The sequence below is a fragment of the Tenrec ecaudatus genome, chromosome 8 (genome assembly GCF_050624435.1).
Source record: "Tenrec ecaudatus isolate mTenEca1 chromosome 8, mTenEca1.hap1, whole genome shotgun sequence".
NCBI classification, from domain to species: domain Eukaryota; kingdom Metazoa; phylum Chordata; class Mammalia; order Afrosoricida; family Tenrecidae; genus Tenrec; species Tenrec ecaudatus.
In genome coordinates this window covers 8368459-8395868 of record NC_134537.1, presented here as the reverse complement: position 1 = coordinate 8395868, position 27410 = coordinate 8368459, and the positions used below count along the sequence as shown (strand labels likewise).

At 58.4% G+C, this 27410-nt stretch overlaps 2 protein-coding genes across 2 annotated transcripts; one reads left to right on the top strand and one right to left on the bottom strand.

Moving 5' to 3' along the window:
- Positions 1-9040: 9040 nt before the first annotated feature.
- KLHL40 (kelch like family member 40) lies at positions 9041-14757 on the top strand. Its single transcript, XM_075555573.1, has 6 exons — positions 9041-10213; positions 11066-11226; positions 11719-11826; positions 11999-12184; positions 13678-13824; positions 14646-14757. The coding sequence occupies exons 1-6, from the start codon at positions 9041-9043 to the stop codon at positions 14755-14757; spliced, it is 1887 nt and encodes a 628-aa protein (XP_075411688.1).
- Positions 14758-15504: 747 nt separating this feature from the next.
- HHATL (hedgehog acyltransferase like) lies at positions 15505-22670 on the bottom strand. Its single transcript, XM_075555572.1, has 11 exons — positions 22565-22670; positions 22180-22247; positions 21602-21715; positions 21281-21475; positions 20784-20993; positions 20195-20366; positions 19491-19635; positions 19348-19383; positions 16410-16611; positions 15866-16007; positions 15505-15626 (listed from the first exon to the last, which is right to left on the bottom strand). The coding sequence occupies exons 1-11, from the start codon at positions 22668-22670 to the stop codon at positions 15505-15507; spliced, it is 1512 nt and encodes a 503-aa protein (XP_075411687.1).
- Between the last annotated feature and the right edge of the window lie 4740 nt (positions 22671-27410).

Genomic DNA, 27410 nt, shown 5'->3' with positions numbered 1-27410 from the left:
GTGCTGAAACCCACTCTGTTCCTCACCAAGCCAGGCAGGATCTGCATGCTTTCTGCCCTTGCTTGCCGGCTCCCCAGAGTCAAAACCTTGGCGAGACGTGTCCAGTTGATACATTCGGTCACTTGTTTGTGCCCCAGCTGCAAGGGAGGGCTGGGAGAGCATGGCCCATCATCCACTTTGGGCAGGTAGGGCTCACCGTGACATTGACTCTTCAATCACAGGAAGTCCCCACACCCCGGGTGGTCACTAAATATAACAGGGACACACCCCAATCTCATAGCACTGCATGTGCGTGTGTGTACGCGGACACACACACACACCCACACACTTCGCGAGCAAGGAAGGGCTCCCTGCTAACAGCCTCCACTGACAACTCCTCATCTTCCCAAACGGGGATAGCCTCTTTTCACCCACTGCAGAATCGGCACCACCCCACCCCACCCCACCCTAGTTTGGTTGCGCTGTGACCCTTGGGCACTCGGAACATCTGCACTGCATGTACAGGTGACCGTCTCCAGCCTGATCCTTGGTAACAGTGGGAAGATGATCAGGTAAAGCACATACAGACAGCGGACCTGAAAGGAAGGCAATATGGGAGATGTTACTGGCCTCACTCAGCCTCTGCTTGTGGGAGCAGAGGTGAACAACTTCTTCACACCCTGCTCCACATGTCCCCTGCCCTTGGCCAGCACTGTGATGGTCACTGGGTGTGGGAAACAGAAAGATTTCTCCCAAGTCGTCTCCCCCAAATATATGTTAGACTTTGGACACTGCTGGCAACTAATGCTAAATGATTGTCAAGTATTCTCCTTGAAGGCAGTCAGTTGCCAGACTACTGTCTGGTCCCACCACAGGTAGGCCCCGCTCCCTGCTGTTGAGGACGATGGGCTACGTCTCCCTAAAGGCTTGCAGTCCCTGTAGGGTGGGTTTACACCCTACTGATAATGGTCTATAGTGAGCCGGGGAACAGGTCAAACCAGCTCAGTGATATCCAAAGGTAGGCTGCCATCCTGAATCTAGGATCCGCCCATCTTGTCACAATCCCTCATTTTCCCTATTACATAGATACCTATAGCACAACCCTTTCCTGTGACATATGTCTTCACCTATAATTAGGGGGCTTGCATGTCCCTAGAAAATATAAAAGCCTTGGTTAGCAATAAAGATCTTTCTCCACGTGGACCACCAAGTGAGGCTGAGGTGAGCATGCGACCATGAAATGTGCCTGACTCCATTATTTCATGCTCTCTGTCACTTTAATATAATCTTTACTTATTATCACGGTACAATTGCACCTACCGGACCTGTGATGATGTGTTAAGGGCTGGTAACCCTGACAACTGGGATGCACTTGGAAGAATGAGCCTGAAACCCGTGCTCTTGAAAGGCAGGGGACCCTGGAGGTCTTCCACTGTGTGACAGTTACCTCATCTCCTGTCAACTTGCGAAGGGGTGGAGTCTAGCCTGTCAATCAGGTCGCAGCTGGATGACCTCATTTGGTGGCACCATGGAGATAAATAGCTCACTGGAGGTCAGATACACTCACTCTCTGCTGTCTTACTGCTGAAAAGGCACATGGAGCTACACGACAGCCCTGGAGCTGGAGGAGCCACGTAGAGACCCCTGCCAGTGCTGAGATGCTTATATCACCACTGGATCTGCAAGACTTTCCACCCACTGGCCTGTGATCTTCCTGCATTCAGTGTCATTGAATGGCTGAGTCTGAGAAGAAATGTATAGACTGGTATTGAACATATGAGCTGATATCAGACGTATGGACTCGATCTGGACTGGGCTGGGATGTTTCCTCAATACACAACCACTCTTTATATAAAGCTCTTTTTATATACATATACGAGTTTCTATCAATTTGTTTCCCTAGTCAACCCGGACCAACACAACCGCCCAATGTAAGAAGGCCATTTAGAAGGCGTGGGAGACCCCCACGTGTGTGGCACAGTCTAGCCATCTATGGTCATGACATCTCTGATGGCATGCTGGTCTGCTGCCACAGGGGCCCCCACACAACGAGGGGTGCGACTTTGTTGAGTTTCCTGGACCATCCATCAGCAAGGGATTCCCCGAGCCCGGTAAAATGAGCGCAAGCTCACTCTAGAGCTTCACGTGCCGTCTCTTAAATGACCCCGTCCGTCCATCCATCCATCCATCCATCCGTGCGGGAGACTCTTACCAAAGGCAGAAACTGTTGGTGAAACACCTGTGTGAACCAGCAGGGTGAAGCATAGAGAACTCCACTGTGTGAAAGAAGCCAGACCTAGAGAAGCGTCCGCCCAGGAGAGTCTGTGTATAAAGCACCCGACGAGCGGATGAGAGTGACAGAAAGCAGGTCCATGATGGTCTTGGGTGAACGCGGGTGGAGGGGGAGGCTAGGAAAGGGTGCGTGCAGGCTTGTGCGCGTGATGGGCGCATGCTCCCTCGTCTTGCTGCGGTGGCTCCACGAGTTGACCACCTTGGCCTCCCCGAATGACCAGACGGGAAACTTTATTCTATTTATGTATTTATTTTCATGAATCATTTCACTGGGGGCTCACACAGCTCTTATCACAATCCACGCTTCCATGGTCTCAAGCACATTTGTACATTGGTTGCCATCATCCTTTTCAAGACATTTTCTTTCTACTTGAGCCGTTGGTATCAGCTCCTCTTTTTTTCCTTCCTCCCCCACCCTCATGAACCCTTGATAAATTATTATTTTTATATCTTACACTGTCCACTGTCTCTCCTCCCCCACGGTTTCTGTTATTCATCCCCCTCGAAGGGGGGTGGGGGGAGGTTATATGTGAATCATTGTGATCAGTTCCCTGTTTCTCCCTCTCCCTCCCCCACTTTCCCCACACCCTCATGTTATCGCTACTCCCCTTACTGTCCCTGAGGGATTTATCTGTCCTGGATTTCATGTGTTGCGAGCTCTTATCTGTACCAGTGTATGTGCTCTGGTCTAGCCGGGTTTGTAAGGTAGAACTGGGGTGGTGATGGGGGAGGGGACGAGAAACATTAAAGAACAAGAGGAGTGTTGTGTGTTTTGTCGTTGCTTTACTGCACCCTGGCTGACTCGTCTCTTCCTTGTGACCCTTCTGTGAGGGGACGTCCAATGGTACACTTTAGACATGCAGCTTAGCACATGCCAGCCATGCCCAATGACAGCTGGGAAAGGAAAAGAGGATGAAGTGAAACTCTTAGTTTGTTGTGCCGACCTAGCTGATAAACACATGTGGGGTTAATTGAAGGGTGGAGAGATAAATGGCTCGGTGAGCCTCGCCTTTCTAGTTCTCAGGTCTCTTGCTTTGTGATGGTCGGACCAGGGTGCAGCTGCCTTAGCCAGTTCCCTGCTTCAGCTGGAAAAGCTCACTTCCTGCAAGACATCCCCGAGGAAAAACCACATGGACCTACCCCGATGCAGCCCTGGGTGCTGGAGCAGCCATGTGGAGACCCTTGTTAATGCTGAGATGCTTACACATTCACTGACTTGGCTTTCTTCCTGCCGTCAGTGTCATTGTGTCTGTTTTGTGAGATGGAGGAAGACTTTGTGGACTGGTGTCGGACACATGGGTTAATGGGTTAATGTTGGACTTGTGGGCTTGGGCAGCACTGGGTTGGGATGTTTTCTTGATGTGTACTTAACTTTTATATAAACCTCTCTCTTGTACATGAATTTCTGTGGATTTATTTCTCTGAAGCACCCAGACTGACACAAGGAGCCGGGAGACGAACTGACACAAGGAGCCGGGAGACGAACTGACGCAGTAGTGTCGTGGTGTTGATGAAGAATGTTGCACGGTCCACATAGGGCCCCAAGAATGTGCACGTGTCTGCAGAGAGATGCCACCAGAGTGCCCGATCACGTGCTTTGGACACCTCGGGAGGAGGGTCCCATCATCGGAGAGGCCTGGCATGCTTGGTGTGTTGGTCTAGGTGTGGAACATAGCCCCAAAGAAGCCATTTTGCATTCAGAGAAGCAGGAGCAGGCAAAATCTAGTTCTCGAAAAGAACTCGGGGGGTGGGATATGCAAATATAAGATTCCTGATAAAGATCCGGGAAAAATAAGGAGGAAGGGTTAAAGAATAAGCTGACCACAAACAGGCCCTTGCAGAGGAAAGAAGACTCGAGGCGAACCGCAAACATTGCTTCTGTCTCGGCTTGCTTGCACAGCTAAAGAGCGCTTCCTTGTATAAAGGTATAAAAGAAAATTGCTCATACGGTTCTGGGCCGCTCCGTGCCAGGAGAGTTGGTCCCTGCGCAGGCATCCAATAAACTTCTATTGCATTGACTTTTTGAGTTGAGTCGTTCCTGTCTCTCCAACGTACAACATAGGTGACTAGAGAAATAAATCCAGGACACTCATATATAAGAGAAAGCTTTATATCAAAGAGTAATTGTATATTGAGAAACACCCCAGTCCAGTCCAGATCAAGTCCGTAAGTCCAATATCAGCCCATATGTCTGAGGCCAATCTATAAACTCCCCTTCAGACTCAATGCAACACACGCAATGACGTTGAAGCAGGAAGATCACAAGCCAGTGGGTGGAAGGTCTTATGGATCCAGTGGTGGTGAAAGCATCTCAGTGCTGGTGGGGTCTCCACGTGGCTCCTTCAGCTCTAGACCTGTAGCATAGCTCTGTGTGGCTTGTCCGCAGGAAGCTGGAGCAGAGAGTGAAAGTGTGTATCTGGTGTCCAGTGAGCTATTCACCTCCGTGGCGCCTCCAAACGAGGTCATCAAGCTGCGACCTGATTAACAGGCTGGACTCCACCCCTTCGCAAGTTGACAGGAGATGATGTAACTGCCACAGCTGGCAAAGCAGGCGGTCAGTCCAAACGAGGGGGCCCTGCAAGGAGATAGATTGACCTAACGGCTGCAGGATGGCGCTTCCTTCCGTGATGCTTGAGGCAGCTGTGAGCCCGACTGGGCCGGACAGCACCTAACAAGGACAAGCTGCTCTCCTGTTGTAGAGTCCTCATTGGACTAGTCCTTGTCTGCTCTCGTCTCAATTTCAGTTGCCTTTGGGATGTGAAGATTAAGTGCGGGGAAAATGAAGAGGGTGAGTGAGTCCACTAAAAGCCTGGGGTCAGCTCTCTGCCTGAGGATCTGAGTTCCCAAGGGAAGTACTTGCTTCCCTCCAGACTCCTAACTTCTAGCTTGGCCCAGAAGCTGGCTCCTCTTACCGAGAAAGCTTCACCCATTCTCCTTGTCACCCTTTGTGGTCTTAGGAAGGACATCCACTCTCAAGCTGTTCTCTGGTCGGTCCTGAAGATGCCCACCTGATGCCTACCCTGTGTTCCTGCCACCAGAACATCGACAGACAACATCTACCATCCTGGTCTCGAGAAATCGGACAATGGTGTGGTGTCATCGGTGCTGTCCCAAGCTCAAGATGTCAACAGCACAGGAAGTTGCCAGAGACTCAGTAACTCTGTCTGGGGTTCTCAACACTGGGGCACTCTTCATGACCTGCTGGGAAAGTGCTCCCAGTTTTGGGAAGCTCCGGCCTGAGACCCCCATCTGGATCACACTTGGGAAAGGTTCTTCATCAATCCTGGCTTTTCATACACTGGTTTTTCACCTAAAGTCAAAGGATCAAGGAGCTCTGCTGACATAGGCTACATTTCTAGGCCACAAGGCCTTCGATCAGAACTTCTGTCTCAAGAGTTTGCCAGTGGATTGAAGTTCAACTTTTAGTGAGAAGGTTTTTAAGCATGCACACTGTTGTACCTCTTTATAGTGCTTAATTTATAGAAATACCAGCTTGAATGCTTCATACATACCTCTTGGTAAATGTGGATTAGCCTTGAGTGTGGTTTTCCTGAATTTGTGGAAGAAACTCTGGCTGTGATTTCAAGCCGGGGGGTGTTTTTCTGTGTTCCATAAAAGAAAACACTCCCAGTGCTTGAGCTTCACAGCCAGAGACAACCCTTCGATGGACAATGAACTGCCCTGCACTCAGAAAACTTAAATGAGCTTGAATTAAGTAGCAATGTCAATATTGTGCTTTTTTTCCATTTCCAGTCCTTCCCTCTTTCTGTGACCCCCATCTCTACTAACAGTGCCCATAACTACCAGGAAAACAAACCACCAGGTTGGCTGTCAGTCCTGCATGTGGGAATCCTCCTGTCCAGACCCACCTAAAATGCCCAAGAAGCACCCCAAACAAGCAGCTGCGGGACCCGTGGAGCAGCTGTGGGAAGTAGGGGAGGGGAGGGAGGTTCCTTCCAACCTGAGTGGATCTATGAGGGAGGGAGGGCTGCAGTGAGCAGCTTGGTTTAGTGCAGGTCCATTGGGACAAACTTGGGCAAATTCCATGTGCCTGAGCAGCAGGAGCATTCCCTAATTGTATATGTGCCCACCTGGACTGAATAAATACCGTCATGTCTCCAAATTAAAAAAAAAAAAGCCTGGGGTCATTCTTTCTCCTCTCTGTCTCCCCCACTCTCGTCCCATCCCCGGGCAGCCCCTCTCCCGGGATGATTAGTGAAGTGAGTTGAGGTAGAAATAAGAGACTTGATGACCTGAGTGTTTCTGGAGAGGGTGATCAAGGGCCATCCCACTACCTGTTCTGCTTCTGTACACGTTGGAATTTTCCAGAATCAAGAGGGGAAGCAATCCAACAATGGCTCTCCATTCCACTCACGGGAGAAACTAAAGTCCAAACAGTCACCTTTGCGGCCCACTGAGCTCTGTGAAGTTCTGGTACATGCCAATCATTCTTCTGCCTCAAGGCTTTTGCCCTGCCTGGAATCCTCCTCTTAGGGGGCTTGGAGCTGCTTGAACGTGACCTTCTTTCTCAGTGAATCCACCCAGCCTGTTCAGTTTAAAAGGTTTACCAATGTTACTTATCACTTTCCATGACCCCTTCCTCTTCTCCCAAGTTACTACCGTCTGAATCCAGTGTAACTATTTACTTATCGCTGTCTCCTCCTGTTCCCTCCAGTGTAAGCTCCACAAAGCCAGGGATTCCTGCCTGATTCATTCCCTGAGGAATCTCCACCACTCCGACCAGCACACAGTAGGTTCTCCAGGAGTGAATGGACAGCATATAAATACTTGAGTGGCCTCCATGGTAGGACCTGAGCCCCGTGGGATTCATCATCATCTAAAAATAACTCATTGAGTCATTTGATAAATCTAAATGAATTGTTCAGTCAGTACCTCCTGCCCTGGTCGTTGTAAAATGAGAATTCGATTGGCATTTTGGACAATTTGTCGGGAGGGGAGTATCCAGGCAGGGAGGGATCCTCGTGGGTTATGGACGTGGACAGATCTGGTTGACTCCAGGGAACCTATGGGTGGAGTGACAGATTTGGTTGACTCCAGGGACCTATGGGTGGAGTGACAGATCTGGTTGACTCCAGGGACCAATGGGTGGAGTGAACTAGAGATGAGTGAAGCACCTGCTTGGGAGGGACAGGTCGTGACATCACTGAGATCACAAAGGGGAGGTGACTCAGTCCTGCACTAGCCTGACATTCCCCACCCCATCTCCCCGCCTCCCCCCAAAATCTGAGTTATAAACAAGTGACTCAGAGGGATGATGGGGGAGTGCCCCAAAGCAGTGCCCAGGGGCTAAATTTAACCCACAGCTGTAGTCTCTGGCACTTTGGAAATGAGTTAATCTTGTTGGCTGAGGCCAATGTGTGTGTGTGTGTGTGTGTGTGTGTGTGTGTGTGTGTGTGTGTGTGTGTGTTGGAGGAGCAGGGTGCATGTCAGGATTTGGGGCAGGATGGACTTTGGGATTGGTGGTCCACAGTCTCCATCCATCTCGACTCTTCGGACCATAGACAGTCGGCCAGAGCCTGAGGCAGGTATGGCTGTGCCAGTGTCTCTGTCCTGGGCATGGGGTCCTTTCTGAGTTGGCTTGGATCATGCCCAGCACTGCCAAGAACAATGAGTACTGACAAAGTCCTGGATTATTAAAAGTATCAAACTCTTAAAGAATGTTAGTCTGTGAACAGGAGAATCCAGAAAGTCACCCCCCCTCATAAATAAATAAGTAGACCCCCCACAAAAACCAAACTCACTGCTACAGAGTCCATTTGACTCCCAGGGACCCTCTAGGACAGAGAACTGTCCTTAGGGGTTCCTGAGACAGTAACTCATGACGGGAGCAGGAAGCCTCATCTTTCTCCCTTGGAGCGGCTAGTGGGTTTGAACTGCTGCCTTGGCAGTTAGCAACCTAACAAGTAAGTCTTCACTCTGGGCCTTTAAACCACTACGAGATTAGACACCTGAGACATTAATTTTCTAGCATATCCAACATATGATGTCAACGTCCTGGAACAGGGACACAGAACCTCAGAGCATCTGAACTGCAGCAGAGGCCCTCTGAGCTTCACTGCCCACCGCCTTGGCATAACCAAGTTAGACCTGTCTGATTTGCCCCAGACCCCATGGGAAAGTGCTGAGTTTGTTTCCGGGAGGCACCTTCTTGTCCTCCAGAGGCCCTCAGAACTGGGCACCAAGTGGTAGGGGCCAGAGGTGGGGCTGTTCTCATTTTTAAAGGTGGGACAACCAGGCCCCTACCTGGTGAATGTCAGGGCCAAGTTCACAGCAGTGTCCAGGGCATTGGAGTAGGATAAAAGAGCGAGGAAGACAAACACCTGGGCACGAAGGCTGGAGAGACATGTTAGAAGAGGGATCCTGGGAGAGGGGCACCAGTGTTACGCCCTCCCCGGGGCTGAGGGTCAGAGCTTGCCCACCCAGGGGCATCTCGGACAGGTCTTGCTGTGCTCAATTTAGAAACGCGGTCAAGTGCAGCCTGCCTTTGCAGGGAGGGTCCAGAAATTTCTCCACTCCTCTCGCCCCTGTCCCATGAGCTCCTGAGTCAAAGTCGCCTGGGGGAGAGGACCTCTACACAGCTGTCTCCTCCACGTCACCGCAGGCGGTCCGGCTACTCGCCTTACCGCTATATATAGCTGGGCAAAGACAGCTGCGCAGACCAAGTGTGCCCCAGAAGGAGGGCGGAGGCGCAGCGCCCCAAGGGCTTGTGTGTGTCCCAGTCCGGTCCCCATCGGCTAAGCCACCCACCATGGCGCTGGGCCTGGAGCAGGTCGAGGAGCAGCGCTTGTACCAGCAGACCCTCCTGCAGGACGGGCTCAAGGACATGCTGGACCACGGCAAGTTCTTGGACTGCGTGGTGCGCGCCGGGGAGAGAGAGTTCCCGTGCCACCGCCTGGTGCTGGCCGCCTGCAGCCCCTACTTCAGGGCGCGCTTCCTAGCGGAGCCCGAGCAGGCGGGCGAGCTGCGCCTGGAGGAGGTGTCCCCCGACGTGGTGGCCCAGGTGCTGCACTACCTGTACACCTCGGAGATCGCGCTGGACGAGGCGAGCGTGCAGGAGCTGTTCGCCGCGGCGCATCGCTTCCAGATCCCGTCCATCTTCACCATCTGCGTGTCCTTCCTGCAGAAGCGTCTGTGCCTCGCCAACTGCCTCGCCGTCTTCCGCCTCGGCCTCCTGCTTGACTGCGCGCGCCTCGCCGTGGCCGCGCGCGACTTCATCTGCGCGCGCTTCGCGCTCCTGGCGCGCGACGCCGACTTCCTGGGGCTCTCGGCCGACGAGCTCATCGCCATCATCTCCAGCGACGGCCTCAACGTTGAGAAGGAGGAGGTGGTGTTCGAGGCGGTGATGCGGTGGGCGGGCGGCGGCGGAGACGCGGAGGCGCAAGCGGAGCGCCAGCGCGCGCTGCCCACGGTCTTCGAGAGTGTGCGCTGCCGCCTGCTGCCGCGCTCCTTCCTGGAGAGCCGCGTGGAGCGGCACCCGCTGGTGCGCGCCCAGCCCGAGCTGCTGCGCAAGGTGCAGATGGTGAAGGACGCGCACGAGGGCCGCATCACCGTGCTGCGCAAGAAGAAGAAGGAGAAGGAAGCCTCCGGGCCCAAGGCAAAGGATCAGGGCACGGCCAAGGGCAAGGGCGAGTCTGAGAAAGAGACCGCTGAGGAGGAGGAGGGCGAGCGCATCCTTCCCGGCATCCTCAACGACACGCTGCGCTTCGGCATGTTCCTGCACGAGCTCATCTTCATGATCAGCGAGGGGGGCGCAGTGGCCTATGACCCGGCCGCCAATGAATGCTACTGCGCATCCCTGTCCACGCAGATCCCCAAGAACCACGTCAGCCTGGTCACCAAGGAGAACCAGGTCTTCGTGGCCGGGGGTCTCTTCTACAACGAAGACAATAAGGAGGATCCTATGAGCGCCTACTTCCTGCAGGTGCTGGGAGCCCGGATGGGGGCGGCCAGCACCGGGGTCTGGGATCTGGGAACAGCATGAAGGTGGAGGGGTGGGGGAGGAGGAGAGCAGGCTGTGCGTACTTGGAGAGGTGGCGCTTGGCCTAGGACAAGATGTGGTCCAGGGTGGTTGATGGACAGTTGAATGGCAGCCCCCCACTCCACCCCCTGCCCCTGGGGTGTTGTGGTTGAAAGTCTGGGCTCTGAACATGGGCTGGGGGCAGACACCTTGAAGGAGGAGCGGGCCCAGGGCAGGGACCCTCCCATTGTACAGATGGTAAAACTAGGGCCAGCTCAGAGTGCAGGGGGCAGGTTCCTGGAGACCAGTTTGAGCCTTGTCGGGAGGCTGGTGTTCGCTGGAGGGGGCAGGTCAGGGGGAGATGGTGTGAGCAAGGAAGGGCTAACATCAGTGAGGAGTCTGGGGTGGGCCGGGCCTGAGGCTGGGGCAGTTGCTAGAGGGGTGAGGGGCAGCTTGGTGCTAGTGTTAAGGCTACAGACGTGGCCTTCAAATCTGTGCCATGTCATACTGCTATCATGGTGGTCTCTGGGCATTGGTGGAGAAGCCCCCCCCCCCAACCACCAGCTGCTGGGGAGGGGGAGATGAGGAATTTTAGGAGTATGAAGACAATCTCAGAAACCCACTGGGGTCTTGTCAGATGGACTGATGGCCAGGAGTTTGTTTGCTGACCGTCTATCTTATCACACCACCCCCTGGCAGTGTATGCTTCCAGGCTGCGTTGGCCCTCCCTGGAGTCCTGGGGGGCTACAGAGGAGGGGGGCAGGGATGGCATGTGGGGGCTGTAATTGATTGATGCCCCCCGGCTGGCCCACACAGTTCGACCACTTGGACTCCGAGTGGCTGGGGATGCCGCCGCTGCCCTCGCCACGCTGCCTCTTTGGCCTGGGGGAGGCTCTGAACTCCATCTACGTGGTCGGCGGCCGGGAGTTGAAGGACGGCGAGCTCAGCCTGGACTCGGTCATGTGCTACGACCGGCTGTGAGTGAGGGCCTGGGACCTCGGCTGGGGATGGGCATGGGTGTGTATGGGGCAGGGGGAGCAGAAACAGAGGTCTGGGACTTCCTGCAATATATCTTGGAATATGAGGGGTGGGACCCTGCTGGTGTAGGGGTTGCGTGCTGGGATGCGATCCTCAAAGCCCGCAGTTCGAAACCACCAGTCAGTCCTCGGGAGACAGAAGGGGCTTTCTACTCTCTTCAAGAGTTAGTCTTGGAAATCGACTAGGACGCGGTTCTGTCCTTTCCTATTGGGTCACTGTGAGTTGGCATCACTCAATGGTAGTGAGTTTGGGTTGGAAGACGCGGGGACTTAGAGAAAGGGGAAAAAAGGTGAGGTGGGGGCAAATGGAAATTTAAAAGATACGGAATATCCCCATGCCGTTTTTGAAGCCTCCATGCACGCGCTGGGTGCGTGGATGGGTGACGAAGAGACCAGCTTTGCGCTGGCTTCGTCATCTCCCGTCTCCTCCAGGTCGTTCAAATGGGGTGAGTCCGACCCGCTGCCCTATGCCGTGTACGGCCACTCAGTGCTATCCCACATGGACCTAGTCTACGTCATCGGTGGCAAAGGCAGTGACAGGTGAGGCCGCAGGACTTGGGGTTGGAGCAGCATCACCACCTCCCGGGCTGGCCAGCTTCCCAGGCTGCAGGGGGGCAAGGGGGGGAGGGCGAGTAGGCATTGATTGAAAGGAGCCATGGTCCGACCCCCAGTCCACCTGCCCTCTCCCCTCTCCCACTCTCCCCTCCCCCAGGAAGTGCCTAAACAAGATGTGCGTCTACGACCCCAAGAAGTTTGAGTGGAAGGAGCTGGCGCCCATGCAGACTGCACGCTCACTATTCGGGGCCACGGTCCACGATGGCCGGATTTTTGTGGCTGCTGGGGTGACCGACACTGGGCTGACCGGTTCCACCGAGGTGTACAGCATCGCGGACAACAAGTATGCTGATGCCCCACCTGCCGCTCCAGAGCGGCTGGATAGCCAGGGGCCTTAGTATCCTGTCTGTGGGGGTGGGGGTGGGAGGGTGGAGTGTGGGAGCCGCCCCCAGACACTGGCCCAGCAGCAGACCCTCTCCTCTGACCTGGCAGTTGGCAGGGAAACAGCTTCCCCCACAGGTGGGGCCAAGGCGTGTCCCATGTGGTCTGCTAGAGGGAGCTCCTTGGGTGGGAAGGGGTGACCTGGGCAGAAGCTGCCCTGTCCCGGGTTAGGTGGGTGGCAGCAGGAGAGGGAACCCGGTGGGCTCTGCCTGCAGGAGGGTTGAGGGAGAGTGGGAGGTGGTGCCCCAGCAGTTAGGGGAAAACAGAACCTATTAGGGGACAAGCTGGGTGGGGTGGCGTGTAAGGTGAGGGAGGGTGGATTGCTGGGTCCTGGGGCTGGCGACGGAGGGGCTCTCCCGAGGGCAGTGAAATGCCTGCAAAGGGCTGTAGGCTCCTGCCTGGGTTTTACTGAGACCCTGCATGGCAGCTGACTGAGGGGCCAGCTTAGAGACTTTCTAGGAGGCAAGGAGACCAGATGGGTGGCCTGGAGCTGGGGTGCAGGGGGAACAGGGCAGGAGAGAGACATAGCCCAGGGCCTCCCACACTGTCCTGGCCACCTGAGTCTCCTGAGGGTGTTGTCGAGATGCAGATGCTGATGCGTGAGAGGCTGCACCTCTAACAAGCAGGGCTGGGCACATGATTAGATGCTGGGGACTCAGAGAAAGGGAGAAGCGGGTGCTTCTGAGTGGGTGGGGAACCATGTACTGGAGAACCCTGGGCTCCCTAAAAGTGAGGGTCCAACTAGGACACAAGGAACCTGGTGCTGGGGTGGGGTATCTAGGAGGAGCCCGTGGGGCAGAGGCCTGCAGCCGGGAGGGGTGAGCCAGACGGAGAGCTGGGAAGGGCAGCACATGCTCCCTGGGGGAGAGGGGACAGAGGGCCCAGCCCAGGCCTAGATCCTGAGGGACAGGGAGGACTTTGCGAAGGTGTGGTTGGAGGGGTGGCAGGTGCTGGGGGAGTGAGGCAGGCCTGCCGGACACCAGGAGCTGGTGGGCTGTGGCGGGAGAGAAGGTGAAACAACAGAGATGGACTGGGTGGAGGGGGAAGGTGTTTCCCCCTAAGGGGGGTGAGTTAGTGAGCAGGAGTTCCTTCAGGACAGAAGGAGGGCCACTCAGGCCACTCATGGTGGACGTCACTGGGCGGGCGGGGTGGCAGGACAAGGGGCTACACAGGAAAGGGGAAGGAGTGGAGACCAGAGGGGACAGCCTTGCTCTGAGACCCAGACGGGTGGGCGGCAGCTCTCCAGAGTGGGTGAAGGGAGTTGTCCTGGGAGTGTGGGCAAGAGCCTGGGTCTCAATTTTCAGAGGGGTGCTGGGGTGCTGTGGGCACTGGCGCCGCAGGGGCTGAGAGCCCTGGGGAGGCACCCTGGGTGATGCCTCTCCCCACCTCCTCCAGGTGGACGCCCTTTGAGGCCTTCCCGCAGGAGCGCAGCTCCCTCAGCCTCGTCAGCCTGGGGGGTGCCCTCTATGCCCTCGGTGGCTTTGCCACGCTGGAGACCGAGTCTGGGGAGCTGGTCCCCACGGAGCTCAATGACATCTGGAGGTGAGCCCAGCCTCAAGTAGGCACTGGAGTAGGACGGGGAGTGGGGGGGGGGGGCGGCGCAGATCCCCACCGGCCAACCCCATGGCTGGGCACGGGACACAAAGCAGGTCATCCGGGCCTCCCGCCAAATCCTCATCCAGGGTGCCATGGGGAGGGGCAGCAAGCACCCACACTAGTCTGGTTGCCAAGCCTGACCTGACACCCGTGCCACCCTCACCCCCACAGCGAAGGGCCAAGTTTCACGGGAGCTGACCCCACATTTAAGGGCCCAGAGCCCCAGATACACTGCCCAGGGAGCAAAGGGAGTCGTGGGAAGGCAGCCGGGCCTTTCCTCCTCCGCCCTCCTGGATGCAGGGTCTGGAGGGGAGAGCTAAGTCAGGGCTGGGAAGCAGCCGGGCCTCAGCTTCTCAGGCCCTGCTTTCATGGCTGACCCTTCAAGGGTGCTGGGAGAAATTACTTGGGTCAGCTGGGTGCCCCCTGAACCACTGGGCAAGTGGAACTTGGGGGTACCCCTCGGGGCAGGGGGCTGGCGCAGGACGCTTCTGGGGCTGGAATGCAGGGCGGGGAACACAGCCCTTTCTGGAGGGAAGCCAGCCAAGAGGCTTGCAGGGATTCTTGAGGGAGGTGCCCTGTTGTGGGGGTTGGGCTTCCTGGAATATGAGGTGGGTGGCTTAAGGGGTAGGTGTTTCCTGGGGGGAAGGCCCTGGGTCTGGGATTCTCCTAGAGCAGATGATCCTGGGACAGGCCTGGGGTTAGGGGTGCACCCAGCACCTCCTGCCCCCACCTCTCAGCCGGGTCCCACCCCCATCTCCAACCCCCAGGTACAATGAAGAGGAACGAAAGTGGGAGGGAGTCCTGCGGGAGATCGCCTATGCGGCTGGTGCCACCTTCCTCCCTGTCCGGCTGAATGTGCTGCGCCTGACCAAGATGTGACAGCCGAGTGCCCAAGCGAAGTGCATCCTTGTCCCACAGCCTCATGGGGCTGGCCTCCAGGCAGGGTGTCTGCAAGGGCCAGAGCCCACCTGGACTTGCCGTGTTGCCTAAGTGACCACGCTGCGGGAAAGCAAAACAGCGGCCAGCTGGCGGCCATCAAGCACAGCTGAGAACTTCCAGGCTGCCCCCTGTGTCTCCATAGCGTCCCCCAACCCCCACCGGGCCTTCCTGGGTCATGAGCTGGAACTGTAGGGGGCTGTCGGGGTTCTGCCATGGCCCTGCCCCCATCTGGCTGGGTGTGCTGAGCACACTGTGAAATAGGACCCAGTGCCCTCCCTCGCTGTCACAGGGGTGGGGTGGGGTGGGTGGAGGTGTGTGCCCCCACTGGGCATACAGCGTGGGTGAGTCTCCTTGAAGAAGAATAAAGTGTCTTCCAAGCAACCGGTTCAGAGTCTGGGCTCAGGGCCTTCGAGAGGCTGTACTGGGGCAGTGGTCCCGAGATGGGGGCTTCAGGTGGGTGCTCTCTGCCCTGCAAACTCTGTGGGCTCCAAGAGCTGGCCCCCCTACCCCTCCAGCCCCTTAGTCATTATGGACAAGGCGTTTGGAGGCTGCTGGGGGGAAGGGGCAGGGAAAAGCCAGGCTGTGGTAGAAAAGTCTTTTATTCCACAGTGGGCCAGGCCCCGTCAGCCTGGCCCAAGTCTGGGGCCCAGACCTAGCTGAGCGAAGCTGGGTCCTCCTCCTCGCCCCCTACTCGGCCTTCTCTTTGTCCAGCTTCTCCTCCTCCAGCGCCAGGGTCCTCTCGCGCTCTTTGACCAGCTGGACTCCACAGTAGGTGACAAGCAGGACAGCCAGGGTGGTCTGAGGGAAGCCTGGGAGGGGGGGGGGATGCGAGGAGAGGGCCTGCATGCCAGGGCCAGCCTCTGTCCTGTCCTGCAGACCTTGTTCCCTTCCCAGCCCTCGCCCCACTAGGCTGCCCTCCCCGCAACCTGCCCAGCTGAGTTCTTCAGGGAGGAGGAACTGGGGGGGGGGGGCGGGTAATCCCTTTCAAAGCAGATGCCTGGCCCAGCCTCCATCTTCCTCTCCCTGCCCCCTGCCCCCCGACCCTTACCTGTGAGCAGCAGACGCCGGGCAACCAGCTCGGTGAACGGCACGCTGTTGAGGCTCACGAGGTTGTACATAATGATGGCCCAGAAGTTCATAGCCCCGAAGAGGGCCCGGACCCTGCGGGACATCTGTTCTGACAGGGAGGCCTGCTCCGTCCGTCCACAGGATCGTGGGCAGAGGGACCAGAGGCCCAGAAGAAAGAGAGCTCAATTGTCAGTGCCCTTTTCATGTGGCTGCTCAGGTCCCTGGGCTATGCCTGAGTTCCCTGGCCAGCCGGCTCTCTCCCCTGGTTCAAAAAGAGGGGCAGAGAGAGGGCAGGACCTGCTGGCCCCCACCCCACAGTTGAAGTGTGGCCTAGAGCTAGGGGCCAGAGGGCAGGAAGGGACACACTCGCAGGTTGAGTCTTCGGCCTGACAGCCCAGAAGGTGGTGGAAAGAACATCTGGGTTCTGGGCAGGGCACTGAGAGGAGCGGGGTGACTTGGGAGGGGCACAGCTGCCCCCTCTAGTGACCCAATGAACCCAGCCCCCCCTCCCTGTCCCTGCTCACCTCAATTCTCGCTAGGATCCCCCACTCTGCCAGCTTCTGCACCCAGAGTTCAAAGTTGAGCCCAAAGCAGTTAAGGAGTGACCACAAGTAGACAATGTCACAGGGCCCCAGCCACAGGGTGGTGATGGCGAACGTAGCCACTGAGGCCACCAGCTCTGGGACCACTTCAGTGTGCTCTCCACCAATGCGGTTGTACACATACCTGCCGGGGAAATGGGGCGACGGGAGTGTGGGAAAAGACCAATACCAGACGGGTAGGGCATACACAGCGCCCCTCAACCCCTGTCACCCTGGGCATACTGAACATGCTGATGGTCCTTGGGGACCGCTCCCCCTCTGCCCACCTTCTCCTTGGGGAGGGTTCGGCCTGTGGGCTTTCTCACTCCTTTGTGACCATTCACTCATTGGACAAATGATCTCATTGGACCTACGATTCAATATTGTCTCTGCGAGTGACTGCCCCCGACACACACACACACACACACACACACACACACACACCCCTTTGTGTCTTTGGCAGTATACATACCGGCTACTGCACCTCAACCGCTCAAAGGATCGATATTTCCCTGCCCTGCTCAGACCAGCGTTGCACCCCTCCTCTCATCTCAGCCACGCACACCGCCTAGTCCCTGGCTTAGCCAGAAGCCTCGGCGCCATCTTGAATGGCGCCATCTTGGATTTTCGATGTCTCTCACCATCCATGTCTGATTTTGACACATCCCGTCTGCTCCACACCATCCTTGTCTTTGCTGGCCATCTCCAAGACCCCACCCCAGTCCCGGCAACCATCGCTTCGCTCACAGTCAGGTGCAAGAGCTTCCTTGCTAGGCGGTCTCCTGGGTGAAGCCTTCGCCCCTCCCCTCGTGTCCCTGTCACACACAGCGGCCCAGGTGAGTCAGATCCCATTGCTTCTGTGTTGAAGTCCCCCAACAGATTCCCAATGTAAGTAGAGTAAGACCAACAGCCTCACTGTAGCTCCGAGGCCCCAGCCTAGAGGACTCCCTGTCCTCATCGCCACCCCCACCCCACCAACTCACTGTGCTCTGGCCTCATGGATCGGTTCTTTTGGCTCCGAAACACACAGCTGACTGTGGTTAAGGCCTTTGAATCTGTTCCTTCTACTTGGAATTCTCTTTCCCAGATCTCCTCACCACTGAGGTCTGAGCTCCAATATCACCCCCTCAGAGGGGCTTGCCCAGACGCCTCTCTCCCAGCTAACAAAAGTATCCACCCTGGAGTGGGCTCTGTCCCGTACACAGCTTTGTTTTCTTCTTAACACTACCGCTCTTCACGGTGATCTTAGGTAGGTAGTTGTTTACCTGGGTACAGTCTGTTTCTCCCCACTAGAATGTGAGCTCCGTGAGTTTTCAGGGTCTTTGCCATGTTCACGGCTGTTATGCCCATTGCCTAGAATAGTGCCCGGCACACAGTAGGTGCTCTATCAAGAGTTGTTAAGCGACCTCAGTGCGAGACCCATTGAGTGGTTTCTCTCTTCCTCAGCCACTCGACTCCACCTCAACCGCCCACTTCCACGGGCCCACCCCCTTCGCCACGGCCACCCTGCCTCCCAGACTCGCCTCTCTTAGCTTCGCCGGCTCATAGCCCACGGGCCCTTATTAGAAATAACGTGGCAATTCATGTACCCACCTCTTCCTCCTTATCTGCCCCCGAGCAGCTACACCCTGATGGAGTGGGCTCTCGTGCCTTCATATAGTGGTGCCCATAATGCCATTCCCCAGGCCCCACCTGGGCTCTCAGTGCCAATGTTCCTCCAGGCAGTGGCTCCCTTGCTCCTTTGGGCACGGGTGGTGTGGTAGTAGATCCGGGCAGAGCAGAGAGGAGGGAAGGCACAGACATTGCCTCCTCCAAGCCTCCAACTCTGATCCCTTAGCTGTTGACCCTGCCTCCTCCTTCATGGAGAACCTGGAGCCTTCTGGTGGGATCCTTCATCTTACCCCACCAACCAGCCACCTTGGGCACCGCCCCGGCACCTCACTCTACCAACCACCCCCTTTATCTGCCATCACTAGCTTCCCCTACTGAGTAATTTCCCTCCCATGTCTCCCAACTGTAAAACACCCCACTAGTCCCTCCACCTCTCTCCGGGTTGGTACCAAGCTTCTCCCTGGAGTCGCCCACACACTCCCCGACTGCGTCCCAGTTCCCTATGGCTCCTCGCCTGTCCCTGCCTCTCCAGTAGAAGACTGAGACCACCATATCACCAACACTGGAGCTCAGTCTCCAGCTTCCCTGACCCTCGGCCACTTCGGACCCGCTGCCCCTGTAAGATGGTCTTCCCTGGTTTCCAGAATGTTGTAGGGCCTTGAGCTTTCTACTGCTCCCCTGACCACCCCTCTCAGTCCTCCTGCTGGCTCTTCCCTCTGCCCTCAACCAGAATCCTTCCAGACCCAAGGTCAGCCTTCCCTTCTGGTCCCCAACAATCTCTACCATGAGGACTCACCCACTCCCATGGCCTAAGCACCACCCCACATGCTGACAATGCTTAGAGTCCCTTGGGTCTCGAGACTTCCCTTAACTGCAGACACTGAGCCCCAACCATGACCATGCACCTCTATGTCTCCAGATCCCAACCTAGGGACCCCCAAAACCCATTTATGGAAACCACACCTGCATAGTCCCGGACAGTAGAATCTGGGCTATCCATTCCCACCCCACCCCCAATCTGTGGACAAGCCCTGTTCACTCAGCCTGCTGGGTCTGTCTACTCAGACCACTTCTCTCTGCCTCCAGGCCCCCTTCCACGTCCAAGCATGTGAAGTCGTCCAGTTTGACTTGGGCAACGACAGCCGGCCTGCCCTCCTCTGGTCTGGTCTGGGGTGATCCCTGGGCACTGCTGCTCAGACTCCTGGAAGGGCACATGCGCCTGCTGGCCCGCCCGCCCCTGGCCCCACCTGGCCAACGTCGCCCAGCTCACCTGCAAAGCCAGTCGTTGATGCCTCGATCAAAGTGCCTGGGAAAGGGCACAGAAAGGCGGCCGTGAGCCAGGCTGCGGGGACACCGCTTTGGAGGGCAGGCAGGCAGGCAGGCATCCAGGTGCCACCCTGGCCTGGTACTCACGTTTCTCCGAAGACGTAGAGCGCCGTGATGCACTTGGGCGCCTGGGGAGGGTCCAGGTGGTCAAGGCGCGCCACCGTGTTGACGACACCAAACAGGACTGCCGCCTTCACCCAGTCATACACCAGGTTGGAGTAAGCCAGGAGGGCTGGGGAAAGGGCGCAGCCAGGGCTTGGGGGCACAGCCAATCTTCCCTTCCTGGGCCCCCCAACCCTCACAGGAGGCTTTGGGGTCGCCCATCAGCGGAGACTTTCTGAGCGTCTGGTGGAGGTTCTTCTCGCGGCCAGCCCCCATGGAGGCCTCGCCCGCTACTTCCCAGGGAGCATAGGCCCCTCCTTCCACCTTGTCCTGGGGGAGGTCTTAAAACTGGGCCCGCCCCCATGGAGGCCCCGCCCACTTCTTCCCAGAGGCGCTAGGCCCCTCCCTCCACCTTGTCCCAGGGGTGGTGCTGGAGCTGGTCCTGTCCCAGGGCGACCAGTTCCGGGGAGATGTCCAATCTGCTCCACAGGGGTCCCATCCAGGGTTATGGGATACGGCTCGAGGCCCCCATGTAATGAGGTGGGCTCTGTCAGATAACGCCGTTCCTCTTAAGGGGCAAAGCTAACCCCAAGCCCCTCAAATTTCAAGGGATCCAACCGCTCTCCTGTTCTCGGGTAAGTGCCTGGTGGCTGATTCTGCGCCCCCACAGCGAGCATGAGCGCACTCACCGAGAGCACTGTCCGTGAGGCGGCCCACGAATTTGAGGTCGCTGGGGATGGTGAGGATGTAAAAGAAGTGAAAGAAGATGTCCACCGCCATGACTGTGGCTACGCTGAGGCCTGCCTGAGCCCGGATGCGCCACAGCTCGCCCTCCGGCCTCACCGGCTCCACCTGGCTCACCTGGGGTGAGGCGGAGCGTGTTTGTGAGAGGAGGGGGATCTGAGAGTGACTGGAGTCCTAGTGGGGGGTGCTCTTCCAGCCTTGGGGATCCTTTGAGCAGGAGGGGAACACCCACACCCCAGGACCTCTTAGGGAGGGGCATGTGGTTCCTCCTGCTGGGGCCTGAGGAAGAAAGGGCATCCCAGACTGGGACTCTTTATGGGAGTAGAAAGCCCTGTCTTTTCCCCTAGTGGTTTCAAACTGCTGACCTTGGGGTTAGCAACCCAGCCCATAACCCTCCCCTCCACCCCACCAGGGGGTTCCGCAGCCTGCCCAGGGAGACCCCACCTCCCTTTCTGGGCGCTCCCTACTGTCGTGCAGAGGTGGGGGAGGGAGAAACTCCACCCTGTCCTCCAGGCCCCCAGGATGTCCACTCACCTGGTCGTGGAAGCGGTCAAAAGTCATGATGGGCCCGAAGAAGAAGAAGGGCAGGTAGAAGTTGTACTTGAGCAGGTCGGCCAGGGAGTAGCGGTGGTCGGGGTGGGCACACCTCTCCAGCGCAAAGCTGGTACAGCGCAGCACCGTGAAGCCGCTGCCCCCGTGAAACAGCACCTCTTGGAGATCAAAAGTGCCCGTTACAAACCCGCTCTGGAGGGGAGAGAACAGGGAGCCGCCAGCTCACCAGGGGGGCCTCTGTCTCCGGGAAGCCCACCCAGCTTCCTGCAGGAACCCAGCCTGGCTAGGGCCAGTCAACATGGGTGTCGAAGGCCGTTTCAATGGCTGGGAATGAACAAGACGCCGCCCTGCAGGCTTGGAGAGGCGTGGGAACAGCGAGGGAACCCTTGGGTGCTTGGATGGGGAGCCTTTGTGGACAGACGAGAAGCTGGGGGGCCTGTCACCCCACACCCCTCGCCGTGCCCTGCCCCAGTACACACCTGCCAGGAGATGAGAGGCTCCAGCTTGAAGGAGGCCAGGCCGGCCAGGCCCAGGCCGAGACAGAGCCAGGGCTGACCTGAGAGGGAAACCACGTAGAGGCCCACACAGTGGCCAAGCAAGAGCAGCAGGTACCCGGGGCCCATCGTGCCAGCCACAGCCAGGACACCGTATACCATGTACATCCAGGAGCGGAACTGGGGGAGGGAGGCAGGCAGCTCTGGTCAGGGGCTGGACCCCAAATGGGACAGGACCCAACCCTGGTGCCCGAGGAGGAGCGAGGGGAGCGGGGTGGGCAGCTGGGGAGGCCCAAGCTGGCTCACCTGGGGGGCTATCATCGTGCAGAGTTTAGCAAACAGCACGTGTCCGGAGAGGGCGAAGAGGATGACGTTACGGAAGGACGTGAACCACATCACCCACTCGAAGTCAGCCACATCCTGGGGGAGGAGGGGGAAGAGAGGGGCACGTGGGGAAAGGCTCAGGGCAGGCTTGCGCCTGACCCCCGTGTTCTGCATTGGGAGGGAGCAGCATCAGCATAGAAGCAGAGGACTGAGGGCACTGTGCGGCTGGCACACCACCCTGATCCTGCTGCCCCTGCAAAGGCTGATGCATCTCTTTTAGGAGAAGGGTCTGATGGTGGGGCACCGGGGGGCAGGGAAGCAGAGCTCAAGCTGAGGTTGCCCCAAGTGTGCTAAGGAGAAGCTGAAGCCAGGGGACCCCCTTCCCACCAACACACACACACACACACACACACACACACACACACATTCGAGCCTCAGCGTTGCGTTCTGTTACATGGGCACGTTGATCATGGGGAAGACTGGGGGCAGAGTTTAGAGTGGAAAAGATGTGCCAAGCGTCAAGGGCCCTAAGGAGGCTTTCCAGTCTCTCAGGGACCTACCATCTTTCGACCAATGTACTCCCAGCCCGGCCGCACAGACTCCCGGAATGTCTTCCTGTGGGCCCCATCTGAGGACAGAGTGTGGCCTCAGAGGGAGGCCCCCTCACCTCCCCGCCCCACCCTTAGGGCCCCACCCTGAGGGAGGCTATCAGGCTTGGTTTGTCCCTGGGTCACAGTCTCTCGGGGTCTCTCTGTGTGTCTGAGTCCAGCCGCTGACGTCAGCTCTGAATGAGGGTCTCTTGGTGGCTCTGACCAGGTCTCTCTGCACCTGGCTCAGCCCAACCCGCAGGACCTGGGGCGTAGCCTGGGTTGCTGACCCTGCCTTGTCTGATGAAGCCCTGAAATTCCCTGCCCCAGGGCCCCTGGGGTGGGGGTGGTCAGTTACCTTGTGATGCCTCGAGGAGGTCCCGGCCAGCGTAAGCCAGGGCCCCACTCAGCACCAGGGAGTAGAGGCCCAGCTCAGCCGCAGGCAATGCTGTCTTGATACCCATAGCCAGGAGGGGGCTGGGAGAGACAGGCTGTAAGGAGACCCAGCCACCAACCCCCGAGTGGGATCCCTGACTGAGATGGTGCCGGTCCCACTCAGACGAGACATCCCCTGCTGCCCTTTGGGGGCCGGTGCCATTGTCTATCCCCTGCATTCCTAGTGGTTCCACTGTGCCCAGGGCCCCATGTCAATGGTCCTCTGAGCTCACACCTCTCCCCTGTTCCTCACCTGCATCCACTCCTCCACACCTGGTGCCTGGACCCCCGTGACTACCTGCATGCATCACCTCCTGCATTCCTGGTCCCCAGGGTCCCCATCTGTTTGGTGACCCTCGCCAAAGGCCCCTCTTTGGACCTCCAACTCCCTGAGCTGCCCTTCCTTCCCCGAGGCCCCGTGACTCTTCCAGGTCCTGCCCCGCCCCCCGCTTCTCCCTGACCCCCATGGCCCCCCACAAGACCCTGTGCTCAGTCTGCTGCGTCCAAGGCTGTGCCTGTTTGTGGCCGCAGAGACCTTGCCTTCAGGTCTTGGAGGCCGGTCAGAGCCGGTGTTATTTGAGGAGGCACCCTGGCGTGGAGGGTGTGGGGCCAGGCAGGGCTAGGCGGGCGCCAGGAGGGCACTGGCCGCTGTCCAAGGTGCTGACTGGTATCAGGCCCTGGGGTGAGCTTGGCTCTCTCCTGCCAGGGCATAGCTAATCCCTAGGCCTGCCCGGCCAGGCTACCCCCCCCAGGGGGGGGCTTCCGATTGCACCCGCTATGGGATGAAGCCTCCCCAGGTGCCCTGTCTGGGGTGCAGACTGCTGGAGTCAGGGCTTGGATGAAAGGGAGGAGCATGGCTAGAGCCCCCCTCTTGGGCTCGGCTAAGTGCAGAGGTGGCCAGTGTGGAGGGGACGTCCACCACAGCTCCTCTCCCTCATCATCCTCGTGGTCTCCCCATTACACAGATGGAGGGTGGGAACCAGAGAGGCACAAGGACCCTCGAAGGTCACACAGCTCCGCCTCTCCTCAGGATGATGTCCCAGAGGGAGGGTAATGCCCCGCCACCTCTCCCATCAGTGGGGGGGACCGCTGGTCAGACCTGGTTCCTGCTGACAAGTGGAGGTGCCTCTCCTGGCTGGGTGGGGGGCAGGGAGCCCCGGGGATCAGGTTAATGGAGCAGGAGCTTGAAACCGGAGCACAGTGAAGAGCCCGTGAAATAGCTTTGTCAGCTGCCTCCCACTCGCCACTTTCCAATTTTAGCTCCCCATGGCCGGTGCGGGGTGTCCCCAGCAGGACCTCGGTGGGTCTGGCCAAAGCTAGTCTCTGGTCTGAAGGCTCCCCCACCCCCATAGACCACCCCCCCAAGGCCTGGGCTGACCTGCAGACCCAGGGCTGCCCCCTCCACTGCCACCCCAGGTGCCCCTGGGTAAAGCCCACTTTGGGGCTTGTGGTCTGGGGTGGGCCCCACCAGTCTCAGGCCCCCCCTGAGTGGAGGGGCCGCTTCCCCAGCTGGCACTGACCTTGATGCACCTCTGAGGGGCCCTGGCACCCTGCCCACCTGAGGCTCCAAGGGTCTGCGTCCGACTGTGAGTCTGTCCGACTGGCTGGGCTCTGGGGCCACGGTAAGTTGTGTCCAGCACTGGGGTCCCCACCCCCTTGAGGCTATGAGCGGTGAGTGGTGACAGCCGGTGCAGGGGGGGGCGGGGGAGGAGAGGGAGGAGGTGTCCTTCCCGGAGCTGAGCGGAGTGGAGCAGAGCCCTGCAGAGCTGCTGGCCGCAGGGAGCTGCAGGCAGGACTCAGCCGGGGGTAGGGTGCGGGGGGGGGGGGAGGAGGGAAGAGCCCAGGCACACACCTGGGACTCCTCTCCACCTGGGAGGGCCTCTGGCCCCTGACCCTGAGGAGGAGCAAGTGGGCACTGCAGCACTGGGTGGGGGCTGGGCCGGGGCTGCAGTTGCAGGCACTAGAGGTCAGGGTGGGAGACAGGGGCTCCAGCCGTGCTCTAGGGAAGTTCTTGCAGGGAGAGACAGTTGAGTGGCTCTGAAGGTGGAGCCCCCATGGTTAGAATAAACTCCTAACAGTAGCCACTTCTCAGGCTGTCTGTGGGTCACTGTCACCACATCCTCTGGGGTGGCTGTTACCATTAACTGCCTTGCCATCCTCACTCCCCGCTCCCCAACATCTGTAGGAAAGGATACTGACACAGGAGGAGTACCAAGTACTTGGGCCGGTCCCTTAAGCTCCAGGAACAACTACTCAGCAGGGTGAAGGGCCCCCCCTGCCCCGTCCATCTACACGGGTGTTACCTGAGCCCCACCTGCTCTCTAGCTGGTGCCTGGTCTGGCTGAGGGGCGAGGCGGGCCTGGGTGTGGCCTCAGGGTTAGGAGTGGTAGTTCAGCCCACTGTTTCTGCCCCCTCGCCCTGCTGAGAAGCTCTGGGGGGCTAGTGGTTGCCATTTGGGCTGCCCCCCACAAGGTTTGCCTTCGGAATGCACCAACAGCTCCTCGGGAGAAAGACAGGCAGGGCCAGGGGTGCTTTTGATTCTTGCAAACAGTTACCGTTCCACAACCCCCTGGGATCGGTCTATACTGCCTGCAGGGTCACTCTGAGCCAGCCTCTCACAGGCAGGGAGCTTGGTGTTTTGAGTTCCTGTCCCCAGGCCTCAGGCTCACTTGTCAGGGTGCACAGTGCTGGCCTCACCTCACTGGGCCCCTGCGGGTTGACTCAGTGGACTTACTACATGACAAGAGCTGGACTCACTCAAAGAACTGCTAGTGAAGAGGCTGTGAGGGATCCCCAGAGCCCCCCTCACCAGCGCCCCACGCACAGGGGTGACCTCCGCCCCACAGCAGGCCCAGTGGGGAGTGGGGCACATGGGCAGGGCAGCTAGTATGGAGGCCTGGGGTCAGCTCACTGTGGGGGAGGGAAGTGGGAGGGAAGTGGGGCTGTGACATGGCCAGCTCACAGAACGGGGAGGGGGCGGGAGGGGAGCTGTGATGGGCTGGGACCATGATGAGGGGCAGTCAGGCTTCTGTATGCTACATTGCAGGGGGGCAGTGGGGGACCAGGTCTCTTTGGTGGTCAAAGTGCCCTGTGTGCGCGTGCGCGGGCACGGACGACTGCATTTAGTGTCTGCTGTGTGCGTGTCAATATGTTCTGCTGTGCCGACTCCTCTGGGTGTTGGTGTGGACGGGGCTCAGTCTTAGGAGATCGTGTGTGGGGGCAGCACCTTGAAGGGGGCGGGGTGGGTGGGAGGCGGGCAGGCAGACTTCCTGTGTGAAGGGCTGGTGGGAGCTGCTTGGGTGGGGAGCCCAGTTCAGCGCATTGGAGGTGGGGGGACCCTAAGGAGCGCCCCAGCTGCAAGCATCCCTGCTCTGGACTCCTGGGCGCAAGGGAGGGGCCGGTGGCAACAATGTGTTTGGGGCTCAGCCTAAGGCAGGCCGTGACCTTGCTCAGCTGCAGCGGCCCACAGCTCAGCCAGCCCTTACCTGCCGGTGCTGGAACCTGAGCACCTAAAACTGCAGCGAGGTCTCTCCTGCTCTACACACACACACACACACACACACACACACACACACACACACACACACACACACCCTCAGCCGGCACACACACACACTCAGCCGGAACACACACGCACACACACACCACCACCACCACCACCCCCACTCTGCCCTTGTGCCTTTGAGCAGGGACCTCCATGTTCTTCTCTGTGAGCAGCCAGCCTGCTGAGGAATGAGGAGGTCACCTTGGGCCCAGAAGCAGGTGGTGATGCCCAGGAGGACCGGGGCACTGACCTGGGCAGACCAGACTTGGCCCGCCTCAGTCAGACCCCCTCAGGGCCCCACTCCTTAGCACCCCTCCTTTCCATGAAAGCCCTTCTCCGGGCTTTCCTTCACCCGCAATCCCAGGCAGAGGGCTTCCCAACGGCCCCACCCACGCCGGGCCAGCCCTCAGTCTAGGGGCTTCACAGAGGTGGGTGGGAGGCTCTGGGGCTTTCCTCCAACTTCAGGGCCGTTGCTTGTGCCTCAGGCTGGACCAAGAGCTCCCAACGTCACCTCCGTCCCTGCACAGCCCATGCTGTGACCTGACTGATGGCCCTGCGGATGGTGCCTGGTGACAGCTCTGCCTCCCCAGTTCCTGGGGAGCAGGGGCTGTGTCTGACTCACCTCGGCACCCACACCTGGGGCAGGGAAGATGTCCCCCGTGTGTGCATGGACCGAGAGCCATGCCTTACGGAGCCATCCCTTGAATCTGGAGAGAATGGTGAGGGGCCGGAGCCCACCTGGGCTCATGGAGCCGGTAGGTGGAGCAAGGGCCCTGCCCACAGCAGCACAGCTGGGCTCTCGAGGCTGCCTATGCAGTCCACAGGCGATAGTGCACGTGCTTACCTGTGTGGGAGGTGTGTCTGCAGATGTGTCTGCAGGCCTCAGTGGGCTGTGCTGTGCATGCAGCCAGCCAGGTGGCTCTAACATGCGCCCTGTGTGTGTGCATCTGTGGGCCTGCAGGTGTACACGTGTGGCCATGGACATGGTGATCAGAATTGGTGTGTGGCTCTGTGTGACCCTCCGTGGGGCCAGCCCCTCCCCAGAGTTGATTGGAGGTGACACCGTGACAGTCATGGAGGGGTCTGGGAGCTCCTGGGCCCCTCCAGTCACCCTCCTAGCTTACCTGTGCCAGGGTGAGGGCGGTGCATGAAGCCCTCCACCCAGGCTGGCCAAAGCCCCTGCCCTCCCCACAGTGTCCACCAGCCGCAGCACTGAGGGCATGCC